The sequence below is a fragment of the Erpetoichthys calabaricus genome, chromosome 15 (assembly GCF_900747795.2).
Source record: "Erpetoichthys calabaricus chromosome 15, fErpCal1.3, whole genome shotgun sequence".
In the NCBI taxonomy this organism is placed as follows: domain Eukaryota; kingdom Metazoa; phylum Chordata; class Cladistia; order Polypteriformes; family Polypteridae; genus Erpetoichthys; species Erpetoichthys calabaricus.
In genome coordinates, this window is record NC_041408.2 from 45886633 (window position 1) to 45910451 (window position 23819).

The 23819-nt window shown below is 36.3% G+C and overlaps 1 protein-coding gene across 4 annotated transcripts in view; it reads left to right on the forward strand.

The window, feature by feature from the left end:
* The window catches only part of fancl (FA complementation group L), an 89295-nt gene that overhangs the window by 11754 nt on the left and 53722 nt on the right, over positions 1–23819 (forward strand). For all 4 annotated transcript variants that reach the window (XM_051919625.1, XM_051919624.1, XM_051919626.1 and 1 more), the window contains one exon: positions 8217–8314. In XM_051919625.1, coding sequence (XP_051775585.1) covers positions 8217–8314 — 98 coding nt within the window. The remainder of the gene's footprint in view (positions 1–8216; positions 8315–23819) is intronic.

Genomic DNA, 23819 nt, shown 5'->3' on the forward strand with positions numbered 1-23819 from the left:
AAAAGGCGTCATTCACTTCTCATTACATTCATAATGGCTAACATGGTACAACACCCTACTACTAAAGAGTTTCAATTTTTTAAGCAATATTTGGTTCTAATGTGTAGTTACAGTATCACTGTGAGTTGGGCCACTGACAATCTGGCAAAACCCAGTTGAGTTTAACAAATAGTATTTTCTAAAATTATTTCCACAGCAGTGAGTGTATTAAAATCCCCCATCAACACTATATGATTATTATTTATTGCTAAATCGGATATAAGGCTGCCAAATTCAGTCATGAACATTGAATATGGTCCTGGTGGTCTGTTGGCTAATACTACAATTGTGCTGGAATCTATTGTAATATTTGATACAGTTTCCTCAAAGGATGTAAATTTACTTACAAGCGGCTTGAAGTTCATCACACAGAATTATCCTAAGGCTTCCTCCTCAACCTGTATCTGTTGATTTATTAAAGAATGTATAACCACTTGGTGATGCTTCAGCTAAGGGCATATTGTCAAATTTAATAAATCAAGTGTCATTGGGAAGATACAATGTTTACCTAAGCAGCCTTATTTTCAAGAGAGTGAATGTTTAGTAAGCAGCGAGGATGTACTACTGTGATATATACTGTGTGTGTGTATATATAGACAAACACTAGGGGGCTCCGACTCCTGCTCACTTCACTCACCCAAACCCCGGGGTTGGTTTACCGGATATACAATGTAAAGAGATTGTTATTTTCATAGGGATTGTTACATATACATTATTTTTACTTTAAATCTTTTGTAAAAACAATACTTGTCCTTTATTTCTGGCCCTGGGCGTGGTTAAATCTTTCTCGCAGGATGTATAATGCTGCTTGTGTTGTGAAGGGGGGGTGGCTGAACGCAAGCTAAGGAGATGCCGTCGGATCAGCTGTTGTCTTTCTGCTGCTGCTGCTGGCGAGCTGCGTATTCTGTTTGTCGTGCTGTGTGTCGATTATTTCAAAGCCTGTACAGCAGCTGTCCTTTTGCCACTTTGTGTTTCTGCTGCTCGCGTTGTGAATGGGGGGTTTTGGCTGAACGCACGCTAAGGAGAAGTGGTCGGATTATCTGCTGGCTTGTTGCTGCTGCTGCTTCTGGTGAGCTGTGTGTTCTGCTTGTCGTTGTTTTAAGAGCTGGGAGCACATGATGTCTGTCTGCCAAAAGCATTCCAACAACTGCTTGGTTAGATATCCATGAACTTGTTTTAAATGTTGTCTCACTCCCTTGTCTCATGTGACGTTAAAGTGTCTCTCGAGGGGTGTCAAATTGTCTTCCGAGAAGATCACGTCTAGGGAATCCATGAAATGAATGAAACTGCTTTAATTCCTGGGAAAACGGGAACTGCCAAGATCGCATATATAGCGTGTAAAAATCGTTCAAGAAATAACAGAGTTATAGCTGAATATAATTAAGGTGGCGCCATTGCTGCAGCTTTCACTTCATCAGACAACAGCTTTGAACAGCAACTTGAAATTGCAATGCATCAGTCTGTTTCATCCGCATTATCTGTGCCAAGAAACTTGCCATCACAGAATGATGACAAGAAAGTGGATGCATCAGTAAAAGCTGAAATGGCGGTGTTTCAGCGCAACGGCAAGTGCGGGCGTTGTTTAGAACAAGTGTATCAGTATTAGGGCTGGGCGATTTGGCCTAAAATCAAAATCTCGATTAATTGAACATTTTAACTCGATTACGATTAATGAACGATTATTTTATTTATTTTTTTGCCCTCATAGTTCACTGACAAGTTTTGTACAGTAAATATGCTCACATATTACAAGTGAGAGATTTTTGAATGAAGGGTGCATTACTTGATTTTAAAATAATTGAAGGAAACACAGTATCTACTATCTGTGATTATTTATTGAACATCAGTGTTGAACAACTGAAATTAAAGCACACATTGCCTAAAATGAACAGTCACTTTGTTCTTATAAAAAAAGTAAAAATAAATAATGTTCAATGTTTTTCTTATTAAAAGTAGAAAATAAGCAGTATCTCTTCTAAATAAAATAACTCTTATATATCCTGTAAATAATATTTTAAACAGTGCATTTCTTGCATCTTCTGTAAACAAATATTTTAATGTGCAATGTATCAATGTAAACAACAGATTGTTGTAATGAAAATAGAACTCTCTAAACACTGTTGCATGAGGTGATCTTAGCGATCTTGTCATGTCACTATATGAACATGAATTTACTCTAAGTTCTTACTAAGAAACACGAGCATGTTAACCTTTTCAGGTTTCAGGCAGGACCTGAGGCATGTAACAATGTTTCCGCCCGAACTGAAATCCCGCTCTGATGGGGAGCTAGTAGCTGGTATGCAGAGATACTTTTTTGCCACCTTACTTAGAGTGAGAAAGTGTACATGATGCTTTCTCCACCAGTCCAGTGGATTTGCCTCACTATCCAGCATGGAGGACACCAAATAGCTGGTCATCTCTCCTTCTAGCGATTGCTGAAGTGACAGAGTGGGTGTAGCTGAACTTGCTGAAGTTGTTGCCTCACTCCCTTTAAAAAAGCTTCCTAATGACCTCTTTTGTTTTTTTGCTACTGCTGATGAAGTTGTTGGTTCTGCAGTCTCTGTAATCTGACTTTCTCTGCAGACTTCAGCTTCTGACATCTTCTCCATCTCTGTTTTCACTTTCTCCTGAATGGTGGGGACATTGTGAGCAGAAATGTAGGTAGCTTTAAATCTGGGATCAACAAAACTGGCTTTCTCCAGTAGCTCTTCTGTGATAGGATCTGAGTACTTCTCCTTAAGGTACCTGAGGATGCTGGTTTTGATAGTTTTAGTCAGCTCCACATCATCTTCCTCCTCAGCAAGCACTCGTGAATTGAGGATGTGCAGTACAGGCTTTACAAATGAAATGGTCACATACTCTTCCCCTCATAGGGCGTCTGTGAACTCCATCAAGGGGGAAAGAGCCTTGCTGACAGCCTCTAAGACATCCAGGTCAGCCCACGATGGAACAAGGTGCCTGGATTTTTTGTCTTCAGAAAGGACCTGTGTAATAGCTTTCCTTTGTTCGAGGACTCTTGCAATCATCATTTGCATCGATCCCCATCTGGTAACGCATGCTGTTTTTAGCTTGTGTTGTGGCAGGTTCAGTTCTTGTTGCACCTTCATTAATGCCTTCTTTTTTTTCCAGCTATAGGAAAAAGCACTGACTATGTTTTTGCACACCCTCACTGCACGTGTCACACGTTGATCTTTCAATCCATTTTCTGAAACACACAAAATTAATAATTTTTTTATTATTATTGACAATATTTTATTCATACCTGAAGCTTTTAACAGTACCAAAATTAATGAGCCTGTTATATTTCTTAAATAATATCAGATTAACAACACATTTTTACAACACAATGATTTTTACTTTAATGATGTAGTGTTCTGTTACATTGTAATGTGAACTTAACATTGTAACACTGTAATATCAAGCATATTGTAACATTTATAAAGGTGCTTTATGAACAAATTTAGCGTAGCCAGAATATAGTAAACGCCAGATATGCCCAATTTGATAACATCCCAATGCTATTATATTTAATTAAGCTGACGTGTACTTACCAATTGCAAGGTGTAGTCGGTGTCCAAAACACTGCTGCCGTAACCATCCATTAAGCACAGCAGCTTTGACAACATTAGCACCGTTGTCTGTCGTAATGGCTGAAAGTTTTTCTTCCGCGAGGTCCCATTCAGAAAGCATATCTTTCAGACCTTGCGCAATCATATCTGCCGTGTGATCGGCTGGAAAATATGCCGTCTCAAGGCATCTCTGGCGCAGCTTCCAATCGTCGTTAATGTAGTGCAAAGTAAGGCTCAAGAATGGGTCCATCGTCCTACTTGACCAGAGATCAGATGTGGCTGCAAAGTGTTGAACATTTTTCAGTTCAGCAGCTACATTTTTACAACATGTCTTGTACATGTCTGGCAGCGCAGTTTTAGAAAAATGTGATCGCGATGGCACAGTGTATCTTCTGTCGAGAGTTTTAACGAGGTGTTTACACCCGCTTCGCTCCACTGTAGCCAAGGGAGTCATATCCTTTGCGATGTAATAACAAATAGCGTCAGTTATTTCTTTCCATCTTCTTGAACTCTTCTCATACTGTGTGGCATTTGTGAACGCTTGTGTTATCGACATCTGCTTTGCGGAGGCACTTGTTGCTGGGCGCTTGTCAGTCTCTTTTTGTTTTTTTTGAGCCATGCACTGTTCATATTCAGTAACATGATTGTGCTTCAAGTGTTGAAACAAATTGGTGGTGTTACCTTTGGGCGTCAAAACTGTTTTTCTACAGTGTCTACATCTGACTTCATTTTTTTCGATCTCATCCTTACTGAAGCCAAAATGTGTCCAAATGACGGAGACTGCGTTTTTCTTTGGTACAAGCTGCTCTTGTTGCTCAGTTGTGTCAGTGTTTAAGCTCTCCATGCTCGACATGTCGGCGGAATAATGTAACGTAACGGAGCAGGGTCACGTGACTCCACACGCGGTAGTGTTTTTAAAGGGAAAGTAATCGAAATAATTGACCTGGAAAAATTTGATCAATTATAGGTTCTGAATGTCGATTTCGATTACTTCTCGATTAAACGCCCAGCCCTAATCAGTATCTGATGATTGTGCCGCCTACTTCAGTGGAGGCAGAGTGTGCTTTCTCAGCCGTTGGTGTACTTCTGCATGAAGGTGCACTCTCGCATGGATGACTGCATGCTGGACATGTTAATAATAATAATTCATTACATTTATATAGCGCTTTTCTCAGTACTCAACGTGCTATCCACACAGGGAGGAACCAGGAAGTGAACCCACAATCTTCCACAGTCTCCTTACTGCAAAGCAGAAGCACTATCACTGCGCCACCTGTGAGGATGTTGTGCTTTCTATGCTCTTATTACCGCAACTAAAGATACATGTACTTTTATGACAGCATGAACTGCTTGTAGATAAGGTTAGTCTTTTATTTGTGTCAACATATTGCAGTAGTTTTATTAAAAATAAGTGTCGGCCGTTCTAAAACCGTTCACATTTTAGATGGCCGAGAGCCCAGGATTCCCAGGAATGAAATGCGGGATTCCCCGAGTTCCCAGGAATGGATAAACCCGTCCGGGAATGGATTCCCTAGTCATGTTTCGTCTCACTAGTCTCCCTCCCAAGATTTTTTTTTTTTTTATAATAGAGAGACAGGTACCCATTGTGGAGGACCTGATTTTAACTCTTGACTAATTATCATGACTCAAGTGATTTAGATTTTTCTAAGTTTATAAGATGCCCAGAACAGGCATTCTGAGTAATAGTTAGAGGATAGTAACAGGTGGGATAAACAACAGCCTTGATTTAAGAACAAGGGTTGCCAGATGAATTGTGCTCTGATCAGCCAGCCAGATATTTTACTGCCATATTTGGGATAAAACAAAAGAAGACCATCTCTCTTGAAAAATCTGAACATTTCCTAAAAATCATTTCATTTATTCACAAAAGCTATGCTTTTATTTACACTTCAGGTTTTTAACCAGCAGTGAAGGGAACACAGTCTTCTATAAATCATATCACCTCTACGTAATTTTGGTAAGGGGACAGGCACTATTAAATTCTGACATTTTCTTTTAGAATTTAGTGCATAAAGATATGATATTTCTCTTTTCATATTATTGCAAAGTGATATTGTTAGTGCCAAAATGTAACATAAAAATAAATTTTCAGCCAGTGACCTCAATATGGCCTCTGTTATGAATACTTTCATTCTTACAATGTATTTAGCTTTAACTGCTGTATTAACATAGTTTGGAATTGTAATATTTTGCACTATGGAGTTACCAATTATAACCACATTGTTCTCAGCCTTGACAGACACACTGCTGAGTGCTGAGAATCTCTTCTGGGTTTAAATTGGTGACTTTGGTGCTGAGGGACTAAATATTTACTTTTTAGACCTGCATCTCACTGTTACCCATTACAGGTCCCCTGTTTGGTCAGTGCCTTTTTGGCTGAGGGAGGAAGTGAAGAATTTGTGAGCTGCTGTGTGCCCTCTATTGGACTTTACGTGCGTGTGTACTATCCAATTTCAAATAACTCATGACAGACCGGGGCATCCCAAAATTATTTCAGCTTTTCTTCATGGCATACCTCCAGGAATTGACTGTTTCAAAATACTACAATTTGTTCTGTCTTAAATTGTTGAGCTCTAATTAGGCACTAACAACTAAAGGCGATATTTCTTCAGCCCCATCCTCACTCTTGCATTTTGGTATTATAACAAGTGGTTACTGACAGTTGATTGTGTGGATGTATGCCTGTTAGTTTTTCTTATATAGGGCAATTTTTTTTAATAAATTGTTGTTTTTTTATATATAAGAATAATTTTTACTTACTAACAGTTGTGATATGAAATAAAAAATAGCCCTAAAATTTCTATAATTTCAGTTTACAGAATGTATACTGTTACTTATAAATTCGAATCAAAGGAAGTATTCACAAGTTTCATAATACTTCAGGTGAGGAAAATGTCAAAATAAAAAGGCAAGGATGAGTGAGGACTACTTCATGGCTACACAACCTGCTTCTGCATTCTTCCTGTTTCTGAATTTATTTTTTAAGGAGGGATAAAATTTACTGAACATTGACAACTCTGTTGGAAACAAAAGGTTTCCACTGTTGATTAACATAAGTAAACCCTAAAATGAAATATTAGATATTCTTCTACATTAGTCTGACAATTTTAACAATTGTAAATGATACTTAAAACAGAGGTGGGTTTTGGACTACACCCATTACCTGTAGATTGACCAGCGTGTTTGAAGTGATTCATAGTCGTTATATTTAAATGAACCTAGTTGATTAAAGGAAGCTTTCTGTTAGATTTCTTCAGTTGCCATGATGTTTTGAAAAAGGCACATGGGGGCTCCATCTGTAAGTGCAAAAAAGGACGGTCATGTTGGAGTTCACATATAATGAAGGCTCAAGACTCAAGACTTTTAAAATTTTATTATAGTTTTATTTTCTGCAACAGGAGTGAGTGACTGGGGTTATGTTGGACCCAAGGTAAGCGGAGATAGACTTTGAATTGGAGCAGGCGGCAAGGGGAGAATGAGGTGGGGTGGGTAAGACGTGATTGAAATCTAACAGCGGGAGTAATGTGCTACTTTAAAGCAAAAAGTTGAAGAACATTTTGCGTTAAACTTTAATATCTATGTGAATCATTTAAAAGATCTTTAAAATTAGGCTCCTTTTTTAAAAATTTTCTTTGTTTGGAGTGGCAATGTGCAGCTTGGCTGCACACAGTTTGAAAACCCCCTGGGATGGACAATGTTTTGAATAAAGCCTTTTTGAAATTTTTACATAACCTTCTTTGCTAAGGATCATTTATAATCTTACTTTTCCTGTCAGATGTCTTGATATGAACATGAAAAAACTGCATATAATAGTTGACCAAACATGGGAGCTTGTTAAAAAATGCCCATGTACCTTTTCTTGTGTTTGTCGTTAAGTCTTGTTAATAGTCATATAAAATGCAGAATTCACAGGAAACTGTATGCATCTTAATATGAAAGAAAATCTATTTCAGAAATGTTGTCAAATTAATTATGGGTATCAAGATGCAGTCATCATTTACATGTCATTTATGTGCTGCTGTTTTACTGTCATATCTGATGTGTGCTTCTTCATCAGTTACATTTATTTTCCTTTTACATTTTGCTGCATGTTTTCCTTTTAATCTTGTCTTTGCTGTTCAGATGACTCATTTTCTCGATCATATTGGACATCATTGATTGCTTAAATATGCTTGTTTGGAGTGCTAATTTGAGAGGTCTTTCACCTGAAAGCAAGCTTGCTTTAATTTTATCTGCCACATGGACAGAAAATATATATAAACAATCGTGTGTGTTGTGTTTTTTGTTTTATTTCTTTCTCTGCTGTTAGAAATCTTGTAAATTATCATATTTATAATTAATAATTTGTTATCATAATTATAATTAGCATTGTATGTTGCTTGGTCCTAGTTGAAAACTTCTTGTACGTTTCTAGTTTCATTTTGAATGGTACATGTTAGCTCCAATAATACTGTTTTATAATGAAATCAGTTGTTCTAAATTTAATCTTTATTATTCCTTCTTTATGTACATTGATTCATATACCATATATTTATGTAAGCAAGACTTTTCTTTTCTTTATGGTGTAAATCTATTCTTTTGTCTCAGGAAATTGCTTTGAAAAACCAGCAGGCTTTTCTTATTGCACCTCCTCCACAATATTATTCCCAACTTATTAAGGACATAGAAGGCCTAGGATGGGATAAGTATGTATTTTTCTCCCTAACCTTTATTCCATGCTTTGTAAACATTTAATCATTATTTTAACAGTATGATAACAAAACCTATTTTATTTAACTATGAATTCATTTTTTTGATCTATACCAATGTTTAAACAATTTAATAAATTGCTAAAAAAGTTAATTATTATATTAGAAATGTTTTAACTCAATTAAGCACTCTAGATAAATTTAAAAATTAACAAGGCAACTGTTGATGTTTCTGTCCTAGCTTACTTTATGATTGAGAATTAGTACAACTTCCCTTTGTGGTGTTTAGAGAGAAAATATACACTTCTCAATTACAGTGGAAGAAGACTCTTGTTTAAAAGATGGGTTGGTCAACAGTTTTCAGGACCTTGTTGAGCTAATCCTGAGAAGATGCTCTTGTGTGATGTTGTGCCTATGTCACATGCCTCTACAGTTAAGATTAAGTACATACGAAGACTTATCCCATGGCTTAGATCTTGATGTAAAATAAAGAGGCACAGATCTATTGGGAATTGTTGTATCTCTTTGAACAGACGGGGACTGTACAAGCTGGATGGGTTGCATTAAAACAAGAGGAACACTTATTTATTGGGAAGGCATACATGTCAGTTAAGGACTGTTTATGCTAATGACTGGGGGATAGGGAGTTTAGAATAGGTTTGGTTTAGACGTTTATGTAGGCTAACTGACAGTGACATTAATACAACCTTGAATTTTGAAAGTACTAGCCAGCATGGAATCAACCAACATAAAAACATAGCACAGTAAAATTTCTTAAAGCTGTAAGTATTTGAAATGAAACAAAGTAGTTTGGATGGACAATCGGGAGGTAACTTCAACCTGGTTTATATACATGTATAGAGGATCATCAAAAGTGATAGTAACCCTTATTTGAATACATAATATATTTATAAATTGAAGATATGTAACGGTAATTTTCATGCTATAATGTAAAAACCTCATGAAGAGGCCTTTATCGTCTCATTTTTCAGTTCTAGTCAGTCTTGTGTTTATTACAGTATTTTGTCCATTCTGCAACTATACGATGCTGACAAATATAAAAAAGCGTTACACCGAATAAATACAATTTCTTGCAAAGAGTCGAAGAAAGATGGACAACCTTCCATCTCCCTGTCTCTCACAGCTTCAAAAGTGGCAGGGAGGACTATTCAGTTGAACAGGCAAATATAAAGCAAAATGATTTTTGGTTATCTGTAATTGTTGAACAAAAAATATAATGTTATTGTTAGCCTTCTTGTTGTATGATGATACAAGTACAGTATGTTTTGATAAAAGTATCACCTGTCGATATGTTAGCCCATTACAACTGTATTGTGTTGTACTTATTGACTAACAACTTTTAATTTGCCCTTTTATGACAGGTGATGATAGTATGTTTTGTTAACTTTGAAATTTTTACATATATACTATATGTAGTTAATTAACAATGCTCGACTTGCAGTTGTTATTTTCATCGTGACTTTATTATCTGAAACAGTTATCCTCTGAAACACCATAATATCATACCGTTTGTATTTTTAAATATGTTTAAGTTTGTGAATGTTATAGTCAGTGTAAATAACTTTATTTACTCTGTATGACAAATGAAAGTTCATCAGCTTTTTGAATTTATATTAACGGTATAGATTCTGGTATAGACAGAAAACATATTATCTTGCTTAGCTAGCAAATGTTGCCAGTGTATAAGGAAATTAATTCAAAAAGGCATGGAAAATTTTCAAAAATGGATGAACACTTGGAAAAATTCAGTTTAATGTAGAAAAGTGTAAAGTGCTACATGCAGGCAAAAGGAGCATTAATTATAAATGAAGGATGGAAGACTTATCTAACAGAAAGCATCCACTACATGTTGACAAAACATCCATTTTGTAGGCAATATGCATAAGCGATTAAAAAGAAAGAAAATTTTGAGTTATACTGCAAAAGCTGCAGTCGCAGTTGTAATACCACAATACAAAAAAAAAACAAGATGCAAAGTTGGAAAAAATTACTCTAATAGGAAACCTATGTAATGTCATACTCTAATAAAAACTGCAAACAAGCCATTCTCCTTCAAGCTGTATTTGCTGTAATGTTTTTGGAATAGTTATCTCTAAAGATATATCCTTCACAGGCTAATATTATAATGTCTTGAATAGACCTTAATGTCATTGTTAAGTATTTAATGACAGGAGGTGTGATGTTCCTTAAAGAGCACCAGCTAATAAATTAAAGATATGATAGAAGAGAAAATAAACAGCAAACACAAATATAAAATCAGTACTCTGAAAATTGTTGGTATGATATAGTTGTGTATTTTTAATATTTCACTAAGTCTTAATGCATTACTGTTCTTTTGATGAGACAATCAGCAAAAAAAAAACAAAAAACTGAATTGGAAGTATTTCTGTTTAAAAGTGTTCATTATGTGCTTAGTATTACATTATCAAGTACAATAAAAAGAGGCCCTTAAATGGTAAAGTATCAGTTGGTAAATTCTCTGGTGTCAGAGTTGCTGTCTTAATATTCTTTTGTGTAAAACAGTACACTGCTTTGCTTTATGAAAGTTGTTGGACATATTTAATAGTCCGTGAGTAATAATAGTACTTTTTGGTGCTTATTAGTTCCCAGTAGGATCCAAAAGAAATGTTAATTATTAATTTAACTTTCCTGCATATTTTGAAAGAAGAGTTTTAAGAATGCCAAGGGAAATTATGCAGACTACTAAGTCTGTTTCACACAAATATACAAATGAATGTTTTTCGGCTCATGAAACCGTTCAGTAAATGATATCAGCTACTGAATCAATTATAGTTGCTGTCATGTATTAATTAATGATGGTAATAATTTTAATACCATAGAGAACATACATACTTTTTCTTGGGCACAGATGCTTGATATACTGTAGCTCTTTAAACAGTGTCAGTTTAGGGGAAAGAAATTAAACTCCAAAGTGCATAATTGAGCAATTAAAGAGATATCATCTATCTTTTTTTTAATTAAATAAAAATAACTTATTTTTTTCTAAACCTTTATCATCATGGCTTTAAAGCAGGATGATCCACCTAAAGCTACAGTAAAAAAGCTAAAAGAAAAAAAGACATACTTTTGTTACAGTGCTGTTGAACTTTTTCATAGTACGTTTAATTTGATTATTTTTACTCAGATAAACTGGAGGTATAATTTTAATAATAAAAATATACTTTTGAGGAGATTTTAAAGTGATTGCCATGCCATTAGGGTAAATGTAGTTTTTTGTGTGTTTTCTTTTTTTTATTTTACTGAAAAGATTATTTCACACAACATTGCAAGACTGTCGATCTGTAATTTAAAGTATGATATAAATAAAAGTTATCTCATAATTTAAATACTGTTTGTGACAGTAAGTAGTACCAGTTCCACCTGAATTTGCCTTAAAAGAAATTTTTGTGTAATATGGCTGTAGTTAGTTACGTAACTAAAATTACCGCTTTTACCAAAAATAATGCATAATTCAATTTGAGTACTAGTTTAGAGTGGCTGGCTTATTGTTTTTAGTCCAAAAATAGACAGCTTAATGTATGACTTCATATTTGAATCTTCTAAACTTGGAGGCTGGTGGTTATAAGGTGAGAAAAACTGTTTAGTAGAAAAATGTCACAATTTGTGGTAAGATTCCCCACATCAGCAGTTGATGAACATATTTTTATTTGTATTATGTAATTGTAGTCAAAACAGAAAAGTAGTTCACTATTAATGTGGTTAGCTATTCTTCAGTTGTACATTACTTAATATTCATATGAAAAACAGGTTTTTAAATCTTTATAAATCTTTGCTTTGTTTTGTTTAAACCTTGTCTTTTTAACATTGTAGTGTAGTGTTTAATTTGTATTATACAGTCATATAAAAAGGTAAGCCCGTCCTCTTTCAGTTCAGTTGTTTTATACATCAGTATAGAACAGGTGTCTTACAATTTAGTCCAGGAGGGCTGTTGTGGCTGCATGTTTTCATTCCAGTTTACCCTTTTCTTAATTAATACCAGTTTATACTCCCAAGTAATGTCTTTTGCCTTCATTTTAATTGACTTGCTTTTTAAGATTCAGTCCTCTGAATTGCTTAATTTTTTCTTTAAGCGGCACCCAAAAAGAAATGTGATGTGAAGTGAGCCAACAGATGACAAGTTAAGTCAGGGCCTCAAACTCCAACCAGTTTCACTCCAAACAGTTTCTTAAATAGAAGGCAATTTTTGTTGTTAATTTAACCCATTATTAAATTCCATGGCTTGTTTGTGCAGTCATTCTGGCACAGCAGACTATTCCAAAATTGTTGATTTTATTTTTTCTAAGAACAAGTCAAAACAGACCTTAGCAGATCAACATTATTGAGACCTTTCTTTATTTTCAGATATTGTGTCATGAAGACAGGTTACTGGCTATGTGCTGGCTCATTATATATCTCGTTATTGTTTAGCTGCTAATTAAGGAAAAAAATAATTAAGAGATCTGATTCTTAAATAGCATGTCAATTAAAATTAAGATAAAAAAGTTAAGTAGCAGCAAAAACTGATCACTAATTAAGAAAATGGTTAGAATGAAAGCCTGCAGCCACAATAACACTTGGAGACCCCTGTGATAGAACTAGAAATCATGTAGTGCTCATCAGTTTTAAAAATTAAATAGTCTTATATCAGGTGACAAGCAAAACATAACTGAATTTACTTTTCCATTATTTATTCAGCAAAAAAGAAGCCATGTATGTAAATGTTGGCACAATCAGGGAATGGTGGTACTTCTGTATAAAAACAGGACATTTATAAGCTCATTCTATAGCTTTAAAATTTGTGCTGATGCCATGCTAAGGACATAAGGTCATAACCCCCAAGAAGCAATTATTCCTATGCACTGGTCTCAGATAGATCATGAGGCTATTTGCAAAAAATATTAAATCTATCCTTTTGCAGTGAGAAGGATTATTTATAAATGCAAAACAGGTGGCAGTAACTCCAGGAGCAGATATTCCACTAAATACACCTATAGATCAGACCTTTATGCACTTAGGAAATTACAAAGAACATAAAAACTTCATTTAGAAAATCTACACAACATTAATTGTTCAATTTTAACATCAGAAAATGATTTTTATGGAAAGTTAGCCATTAGATTTGCAAAAAAGAAAATGGCAGCATGGCTAAGATTTATAAAGATGAATCTTAGCAAACCACAAGTCTTCTAGAACACCATCCTCTGGATAGACTTATTTTGGTTGTTACAACAAAAACAAACAAGTTAGTCTACCATGAACTCCTCTTTTATACAAGAGTATTTTGTAGGAAAATGTGAGGCCATCACTCAGACAGCTAAAGTTTGGCCGAAATTTGGTAATAGAATAGGACTGTGATCCTAAACAGGTCTTCAGACAAAAATTCACCTCCATGAGCCGGTGGCTCCTAAAAGAAAAAAATTAGGAGCCAATAGCATTTATTTAGGTGCCACATAATAAAATATGTGAAATATTAATCTTTCAGTGTCTTACCTTTCTAACTGCTGTGCATGTGTGCCTAATTATTTTCCTTCTCCTGTGCAGTGAATCCTTCCCTTGTGCTTTTGAGTCCATCTTGATGATTTGGATAACTGAATGTCATTATAACTTTTAAACTACGTACAGTCATTAAGAACAGTCCATTTTATTCATGCTCTGGGTCTGTGTCACTGACCATCAGAATGTCAGTATCAGAGGGCCATCCAGTGTAATATGGACTTCCTTTCCTCTTGTTTGAAGTGAGTCAGTGTTTGACACTGGGCTCAGGATCAAACTACTCAAGTGATGGGCATTCTCTGCTGATCTTGACTAAATCCTCCAAGGTTGAGGCATTGAGTGAGTTTCTGACTTTTGATTTTATTCTGTTGTGTACTGAAAAGCCACGTTCATATTGAGCTGCTGAAACATGTAGAACAAACATGATCTCAACAAGATGTACAATATTGGGGAAATGTGTGCAAAAAGGCTCTTTTGTCTGTAAGATTTCCCATAGACTGTTATAAGGCATTCTGAGAATTGTCCTTTTATCAGAATTTTTAGCAATCTCTGTCCCATTTGTACAGTGTTGACATCACATCCATTCTTCCGTATATACTCATGTATAGTCTGGTATTCAAACTCGAAAAATCGATCATAAAAACAGACCTTGACTTATATGCCGTTCAAAAATGCGACACTTAAATTTTTTTTACATCTTCTTGCCTCCTCCAATCTCGCATCAGTTTCTCAGACACATCAAATTTTGTTGCAGCACCATAGTTACCAACTTGTTTCGCTACGTCAATGGCGTTTAATTTAAAACCAACTTCATGTTTTCTTCTGATCGAACGCTCCATCGTAGATAAGGGATGCTCTTACGATAAAGGTGTATGGGGGTGTGAGATACAAAAACCACAAAACAGTGCAAACGTCGCTTTGGAATAGTTCGGGTATTACCGTGTGGTCATGTAGGCATCTCTCCATGAATAATGATAGATGATTGAGAAACAGTGAATGATCTCAGACCCATGTGAGCTTCCTTGCTGTGTATTACTCCTCATATTTTCAAACCGGCTTCCCAGTTCCTGGACTTTGACCTCCACTGTTTTTTCAACATACAATTGAAGGTCATCTCTAAAGTTGGTAAGACTTATGCCTTTGAGTTGGATATTTGAAAGGTAAAGCCTGTATCAGTAATACTCACTGACTTTACCAGCTTTTAAGTTTTCAGTCTGTCTTAGATCTGTTTGTTATCCTGTGGCACCACATTTTTATGCTGATTGATTCTAGCCCAGTGTACTGCAGAAACTCCTGCAACTTTCCATTTCTTAATGGTCTATCTGACATTCCCCTTGTCAATAGCTGCTACAGCCTGAGGCAAAATCAAAGAATTCTTCTGAAGTGTAACACTTTAAACTTTCCTCAAACAAGTCAGGAGGAAAGTGACAAAATACAACAAAAGGCAAGCTATTCATTTGCTGTGCAATGTGCTTTGCTTTCCCTTTAATTTCTGAGTGTTTTGAGTTTGTAGCCAGGTATTCCTTATGGTGATGCACAGCTGTATACTGACCATATCTTGTGTGATCTGAGAGCTGAAAAATAGAAAGTGCCCAGTAAATGCAAGACAACCAATACTGGGTTGTCACTACAGAACATGTGCGTATAGGATAGCCTAATTCCGCACCGGTTGTTTTCAGCTCATGCTTGCTTTTGGAGCTGAAGTGGTATGTTTTCCATATTAGTTATAGTGTTTAACATGGCAAGTTCTAGTCTGTGGGGAAGGAAAAGACATGTTTTCCTGTGTCTCCTCTTAAAAGTGCACATACTCCACCTGAGACACCCATCTGCCCTAAAGGCACAAAATATTTTTTGCCACCAGTTTTTTTTATGATTTATTAATTTTATTGTAATCATTCCAAACAAATAGATTAATTTATAACAAAAAAGAATTGAAGACAAATCAAACCCACCCTTGAGAAGGAGAGCTTAGCCAAAGGAGAATTGCTTAGGGCTTTTTAATAAGGCAACAATAAACAAAAGAAAGGAAGAAATATATATATAGGTAAATAAAAAATGGAGAAGGGAAATAAATGCGGTAATAGTTATTTCTCTTATTCTAAAATAATATTGATTAGATCCTGCCAGGTTTTGAAAAAATACTGTACAGATCCTCTAACTGAGAATTTGATTTTTTTCCAATTTCAAATAATATAAAACATTGGTTTCCCACTGACTTATCAGAGGAGAGTTAGGATTCTTCCAATTTAACAAAATAAGTCTGCGTGCCAAAAGTGTAGTGAATGCAGTCACCATTTGCTTGTCCTTCTTCACTTCAAGTCCATCTGGAATCTGGAAGAACACTGAACACAGCTGTTAATGGGTTAGGAGGGATTGTGACCCCAAGGCTGTCTGAAAGGCACTTAAAAATTTTGGTCCAAAATGATGTTAGTTTGGTGCAGGCCCAAAACATGTGACCCAGTGAGGCAGGAGCTTGGTTGCAGCGTTCGCAGGTTGGATCTTGCCCTGGAAACATTTTGGACAGTTTTAAGTGAGACAGATGAGCTCGATATATAATTTTTAGTTGAATAATTCTATACTTTGTGCATATGGAGCTCGAGTGAATTCTCTGCTTTGCTACCTTCCACTCCTTTTCTGATATATTGATTAAGAGATCTTCTTCCCAATGTCCTCTTGGGTCTTTGAAAGGTAGGGACTCTAATAAGATTTTATACAATGTGGAAATGGTGTTTAATTCCTCGAAATTGAGCAGTATTTTTTCCAGCATGGGGAGGGTACGAGGTGAGGGAAATCGGGCAGTTTCTGTTCTAATTTGAAGATAGTGAAAGAAATGTGTAGCTGGGAGGTTGAATTTGGAACATAATTGTTCAAAAGATTCAAATATGTTGTCTATATAAAGATCTCTGAGCATTTTAACCCAAAACTTTTCCAGGTATTAAAAACTGGATATGTTTGCGAGGGTTGAAAGAGGTGATCCTCTTGCAGAGGTCCCACGGATAAAAGATTTTCCATCTTAAAATGCTTTCTAAGTTGGTTCCATATTCTATGTGAGTAAAGCACAATTGGGTTATTAGTATATTTGCGATAACTTGCATTTATTGGAACAAAGAGCTGGGAGTATAAAGAAGTACTACAGGATTTTACTTCTATTGTGAACCAAGCCTGTGTATGTTTACAACAACAACAACATTTATTTATATAGCACACTTGCATAAAAAGAATGTAGTTCAAAGTACTTTACAAAGATTTCAAAGAGAAATTTACTGTAAAAGAAAAAAACACGATTAGGTAAGTAAAAGAAAAGTAAATACATAAATCCATAATATTTTATAAAACATGGATGTATAATTAGTAGAAGGGTAGTATCTCATTTATAAATATTTGTCTAGATTTCAGCATGAAAATAAGCATATGTCAAGAAACAAAAAAGCAGGGAGGTCACTAAAATAGTTAAGCAACTTCACATTTGTAAGGTCCCAAGAGTGGATGAGATCTGCCTGGAAATGTTGAATGGTCTAGACATTGTTGGCCTGTCCTGGCTGACGCGCCTTTTCAGAGTTGCATGGTCATCTGTGGCAGTGCCTCTGGATTGGCAGACCGGGCTGGTGGTCCACATTTTTAAAAAGGTTTGGGGCCTTTCACTATTCCGATCCGTAGTGGTGAAGAAGGACCTTAGCCAGAAGGCAAAGCTCTTGATTTGCCAGTTGATCTATGTCCCCATCTTCATCTATGATCATGAGCTTTAGGTAACAACTAAACATTAAGATTGCAGTTACAAATGGTCAAAATTAGCTTTCTGTGCAGGGTGGCTGGACCGACCCTTAGAGATAGGGTAAGAAGCGTGGACATCCAGAAGGGGGTAGGAGTAGAGCTGCTGACCCTCAGCATCAAGAGAAGCCAATTGAGGTGGTTTGGACATCTGATATGGATGCCTCCCAGACACCTCCTTGTGGTGGTTTTAAGGGTATGCCCAGCTGGGATGAAACCCTAGGGAAGACCCTGGGCTAACTGGGAGGATTATATCTCCCAGAGTGCCTTCAGATCCCAAAGTATGAGATGACAAGTGTGGCTGGGGAAAGAGACAATAAAATACAATACAGTTTATTTTTGTATAGCTCAAAATCACGCAGGAAGTGCCGCAATGGGCTTTAACAGGCTCTGCCTCTTGACAGCCCCCCAGCCTTGACTCTCTTAAGAAGACAAGGAAAAACTCCCAAAAAAAACCTAGTAGGGAAAAAATGGAAGAAACCTTGGGAAAGGTAGGTCAAAGAGAGACCCCTTTTCCAGGTAGGTTGGGCGTGTAGTGGGTACATATGGGCCTTACTGCTAAGACTGGTGCTCTTGCAACACAGTCCCGAATAAGCTATGTAAAATGAACGAAAGAATGACTGCATGAATCACAACATTTGTGCAGAAAATTGTGCTTGCACATTTCATGCCTCTTTTTGTGCATACATAAATTTTATAAATCTGACTCCAGGTCATTTTCTATGTAAAGGTTTGTATGATTTCCTAGTTAAATTGTATTAGTGTCACATTTTCAATGTACTGCTCCAATTAACTCATTCAAAACACAAACTAAAACTTTAGACAAGGGAGTTTTCAACCAATTTTCTTAGCATACCACCCATAGAAATTGAAATGTTGAAAGTACCACAATTTTTTTTTGGTCTTAGATTAAGTATTGTGTTCCCATTAGGTAAAACTAAAGGTGTCTTTATATGCCCCCAGAAATATATATAAGTATTACTATACAGATATCCTTTGCACATACAGTATGTGTGTCAGTTCATTTTTGTTATGTTCACCAGCTTTTTTTTTAAATAATTTTTTTTAATGTGTGGAATTAAAATTAGAAAGCCTAAAATTTGCATATGATTAATGTGAACTACCCAGTTTACCTTATCTTCCCATGTGCATGTACCAAATGTATTAACTTGTAAGTTTGTATCTAGTAACTTAAAAGTAAACACTGCATTAATCCAATACTAAAAAAAGATAATTATGTAATTTCCATATGAAATATAAAATGCCAAAATATTTCAAAATATTGTCATATACACAAACTATTTGAAGCTGTTTTTTTAAATGCAAACTTTTTAAATGTGGTTTGTCAGAAATTCACTTTGTCAGGTTTGTGACACTTGCTTTTGTGAAATGGTATCAGTGTATGTAGGAGACATTAGCTGGTTAACACTTGCAGAAGAGTAATATTTGATGAAAATTTTCAAATGTGTCAGTCATATTTTATTATTTCAAAGTCTTTCCCTCCTTTTTTAGATTATTTTACAAGTGTAAGGCCACCTTTGTGACTAAAGTGTATTATTACTATCAAATCAACCTTGTCAGTTTGTTTTTTACAGCATTGCTATAGAACTGTCCTTGTTTTCAAGTTGCTTCACATAGCTGATCACACATTTCTATTGCTTATGTCTGTGCACTACTCCAGAATGTGCCACTGAATTGAACGGCAATAATTGCTAATAATTGGAGTCTGCATCACATTCGCTCCTGTATCATCCAAATATGTGTCGTTTGTAATTTTAGTGTGTTTGACTTCCTTTAGCTATTATAGTATTGAGTATTCGTCTGGTTTCAAAAACACAACAAATGGCATAAATGTTGTATTTGCTGATTGTACTTCAGCAATTAAGTGTTCTGTTTCCACAGCCCCACTAACTGCACATCTCTTACAACATGTTATATATTAATATAAGTAAATAATGTATCTTTTGAGAGTGGTGCCCAGTCCAATGATGCCAACCTCGTGCCCATTGCAGCCAAGATGGGCACCTGCTCTTACTGATCCTCAATTGAATAAGTTAATTATCAAATGGATGGGTAGCTGGACGCACAACTGCAACTATGTTCATTACCATCAAAAGATAAAAGCAAAGTGTTTATTTATCGGGGATTATGTACCTATTGGTGCTGCATTAAAAAGAGATTGATCTCGCCATCCTTTCAACTCCTTCATTCAAATGCACAACTGCAACTGACAGCTGATTATTTTGAGGTTGCACTGATAAAACCAAACATAAATTAGGTATTTTTTATTTCTGAGCCAATTCTATTAATGGATTAAAGTGTTAGTAAGGAAAGCTTTTCAGTTATGTCTGGAAAACACTACAGTATTTTTATTTTTCTTGAGAGTTAACTGCAATTGCGACAGTTTATCTCTCTCTTGCACAATGGGGTTCTCTCTTTCTCTCTCTATGTTCACTAGTGCTTGTCACTCCTGATTTCTTTGTTTTTTTGAGTTCACTCAAAAACTTACTCTTAATTCCTCACATACCACCAGTGGTATGTGTAGTGGACCACTGTCCTAGACATTAAAACTGTTTCATGTCAGGTTTTCTGTTCAAATGATAGACTTAGCATTTGCCTTGCGGTCTGCTAATCTGACATCCTGAATATTTACAAACTAGGTGCTGATGCTTTCACAACCTTTGACATAGTCGTCCAAATCTGAAAGTAATTTGACTAAATGGTTGAAGTATGACCACATAAGCATTGCCTCATTTTTAGCGCAAGAATGAGATTTTCTTGTTGTTCATATATGTCTTTGTAAGATACTATGTCTGTCAAACCAACACAAATGTTTCAGTCTTGCACAATGTTTTTCAGTGCACATGTAAAAATGAAGCTGTAAAATCTATACAAATAAAGCTGTTAAGTTTTTCCTCTACCCTGAAACTGAAAATAAAGAGGTAGGTCTTTAGTCTGATTAAGACAGATATACAGTAGAATAACCTATCAGACAAAATATTTCAAAGTTTTGGAACAAGGTATATTAAAAATAGTTTCTGTGTACTGTTTAACTTTAAAATATGTCATTTGACTTGAGTGTGTAGATCTGGTAATATTGTTTGAATAGGGGGGCTTTAAGTAATGAAATATTCATTCAAGTGTTAATTTAATACAGATTCAATTTAGTATTGTTTATTTCACTTCTCCGATCTGCTCTATCATGCTACCTGCTGAACAGTATGTCATTGGTGTTGATTTTTGTATGTGCATGTAACGTTGTTCTCACTAGAAACACTCTGAGTGCCAGGAACCGAGAGACTGAAGTAAATTCTTAAAACCAGTTACAGAGGTTGTGTTTAGTAATATACTTGTTATCAGAATGAAATCAGAATATTGGAAGATTTTGTTTGGCCCATCTGCTTGCGTCTGGGTTGCCTGTTTGGTAAGTTTTTGACAGCTTTTAAGAAGTGTAGTGAGCTATGATGTTTCTCTTTTGTCTTGCTATCATTTGTCTGAAAAGTAGTGTGACTAGAAGTAGGCCACCTGTCATTTTCACATCCTCATGGACTGGTATTAAGATCCCTTTGGCACTGACAACACTTCATTAGCTTCTCATTTTGTACTGTATATACTCCTGGTGCTTTCACCTGAATTTAGTATTATTAACATTTGTTAATGTTTATGCAATATTTTGCTTCTATCAATCTGACAACACTTAGAACCAACATATTGTGATTGGGGTCTGTATTTGTCAAGCATCTCAGAATTACTCCTAGGAATTGTGCTAAAAGTCACACTATCATAAGAATTTGTTCTACCTCAGATTAGGATATAAAATGTATTTACAAAGCATCTTACATTTACTCCTAGCTAGTGAGTAAGAGTAAGAATTCACATTTAAGAATGAAATACATCATGACTTCACAACACCCTGTGACGCAAATTGTAACTGATGGTTATATTTTGTATGTTTCATATACTAACACTCAGTCTGCACCACAAAGATAACAACAATGATAATAATAATCAAAGTAGTAGAAGAAGAAGGAAAATATAATGAGGTAGGATATTGCCAAAGTGCATGTAATTGTTGCCACTTTGCAAAAGCATCAGGAATAAAACTAACAATCATCGAGACTGAAAGACATACACACACATACACAGATTTACTTTACTTAACAATGAATGCTCCAGGGATGGTTCCTGAATTGTGCACTATGCTTGCTGGTTTAGGTTCCGGCTTCCCCATGACCTTGCTCAGGATAAAGCTGATTTAGAAAATGGATGGAGAGATGATCCACAGCCATACATTTCAGATGAATAACCATGGGAAACACCTCATAAAGTAACAATTACTAAAACTAGACACAGCACTTCTTGCACGGTTTCTGAAGTTGCATTCCCTCTTGCAGTGTCCTGATTCTATTTCACTGTGCTGTTCCCTGTCTCCCTTCATGATCCCCCACTTATCTTTAGGATAATATACTGGCTTATACAATACTATTTGCGTCCGTGACCACCTGTGTGTTGACACTGATATATTGCTTACAATTCACATATGTGTGCCCATTCACGCTGTGGTCCACCAGGCTGGCACTGCCAGCTGAACCAGACACAGACACGTGTGGGACACAAGTTCATGGCACACAGGTTTTATTTTTCCTTTTTTCCCCTTGTGGGAAACGCCTGCTTGGTCTTCCCCTGCTTCTCCCGACTCTGGCTTGATTACTTGTTTCTGGCAGCACTTCCGGGTGTGGCTGAAGAACTGCCCGTAAGGGCTCAGCAGCTCCTGCTGCAACACCCCCTGGCAGCGCCTGTGGATCCCAAAAGGGCTGCACCACACTCCAACTCCCATGCAGCCCTGCAGGAGTCTGAGGCACCACTGCAATGCAGGGGGGTTGCCATCTAGCGTCCCGGGGGAGGTAACGCTTTGGCCCCACTTGCTCCCCCAGTCTTCTCAGCGTGGAGGTGTTCCAGCCGGGCAAGAGCCCCGGCTGTACACTACAACGCTTTGAGCAATTTTCTTTATGTGCGTGCCGATCTGCATGATTGCAGCTTGCTTTAACATTACCTTACATGGAGTGGTAAGGAAATGTATTAATCTGCTCATTACCTCACGCATTGTAAGGGTATTTAAAGTTTGGTATAAAACTTGAGAGATGGTTGATTGTAGCATATCCAAGTCATTTCTATAGTAAAGTTGCATTTCAAAGGCTACGTTACCAACACTTTCATTTCAGCTGACAGCACATGGCTTCTCTGCATAGGTGGAGCGATCACATAACATATAAATTTGTTAAAATTATTATTCCATCTCTGTCAAATCAAGATCTTTTTACAAGCTCATTGTTGTACAGCATTTCCAAAAAAATTGATATTTCCCAGGATATGTATACTGGTCTTTAACCGAACACCATCTTTTGGTAGCTCCTAGTGAGTTAGGACAGCTCCCCTAAATCTTTGTGAAGTCAGGAATAGTTTCCTAAATTAAGAACACAGATAAAATGCTGTACTCCTACTCCCAATAGTAGGACTAAATTTGTGTTGCTGAGTATTTTGAGCCAGTTGCGACCATCTTTCTATTCTAAGACACTTGCTAAATACAGCCACAAATCTTTAATTACAAAATATAAAATTGAGAAACATTGCCATGTAAGAACTATCACAACATCTTGGTTTTGTTCTTCTACTGCCACTATGATAGGATATACTCTCTATGTTATATCCATTGCTTTAGAAAAATGCATTGTGTTTAAATATGTATAAAATTAAAATATTTACAATACTTGCAAGTACCTTTTCTGAACAGTGTCATTGAGCAGTCAAATGTGTCATTATTAAGCCTTACCATCTATATATATAATTCACTAAGCCAGAAGACAAGTAGCCAACCATGGAAAGCACACTGGAAGGGGCGTGGATTCACTAAGCCGCCGACAAGTAAGACACCCATGGCGCACACAGGAAGGAGCCACGCCCACCAACTCTAAGACCATTGGATGCGACGACAACTCGCAGAGCCACGCCCACCAACTCGGACGCGACAACACAGAAAAAACGGCGTCATTTATATTCGTCTGTCGTAGAGGCCACATGCACCTCCGAGCCACGTTGACTGTTCATAGAGGCATGTTTCTCGCGGAGGTGAATCGCCATATGCAGCATGTAAAACGGTTTGCGAGGGGTATCCCATGGGATCTTTAAAACAATCCTTTACAACTGAGGTTAAAACACAATG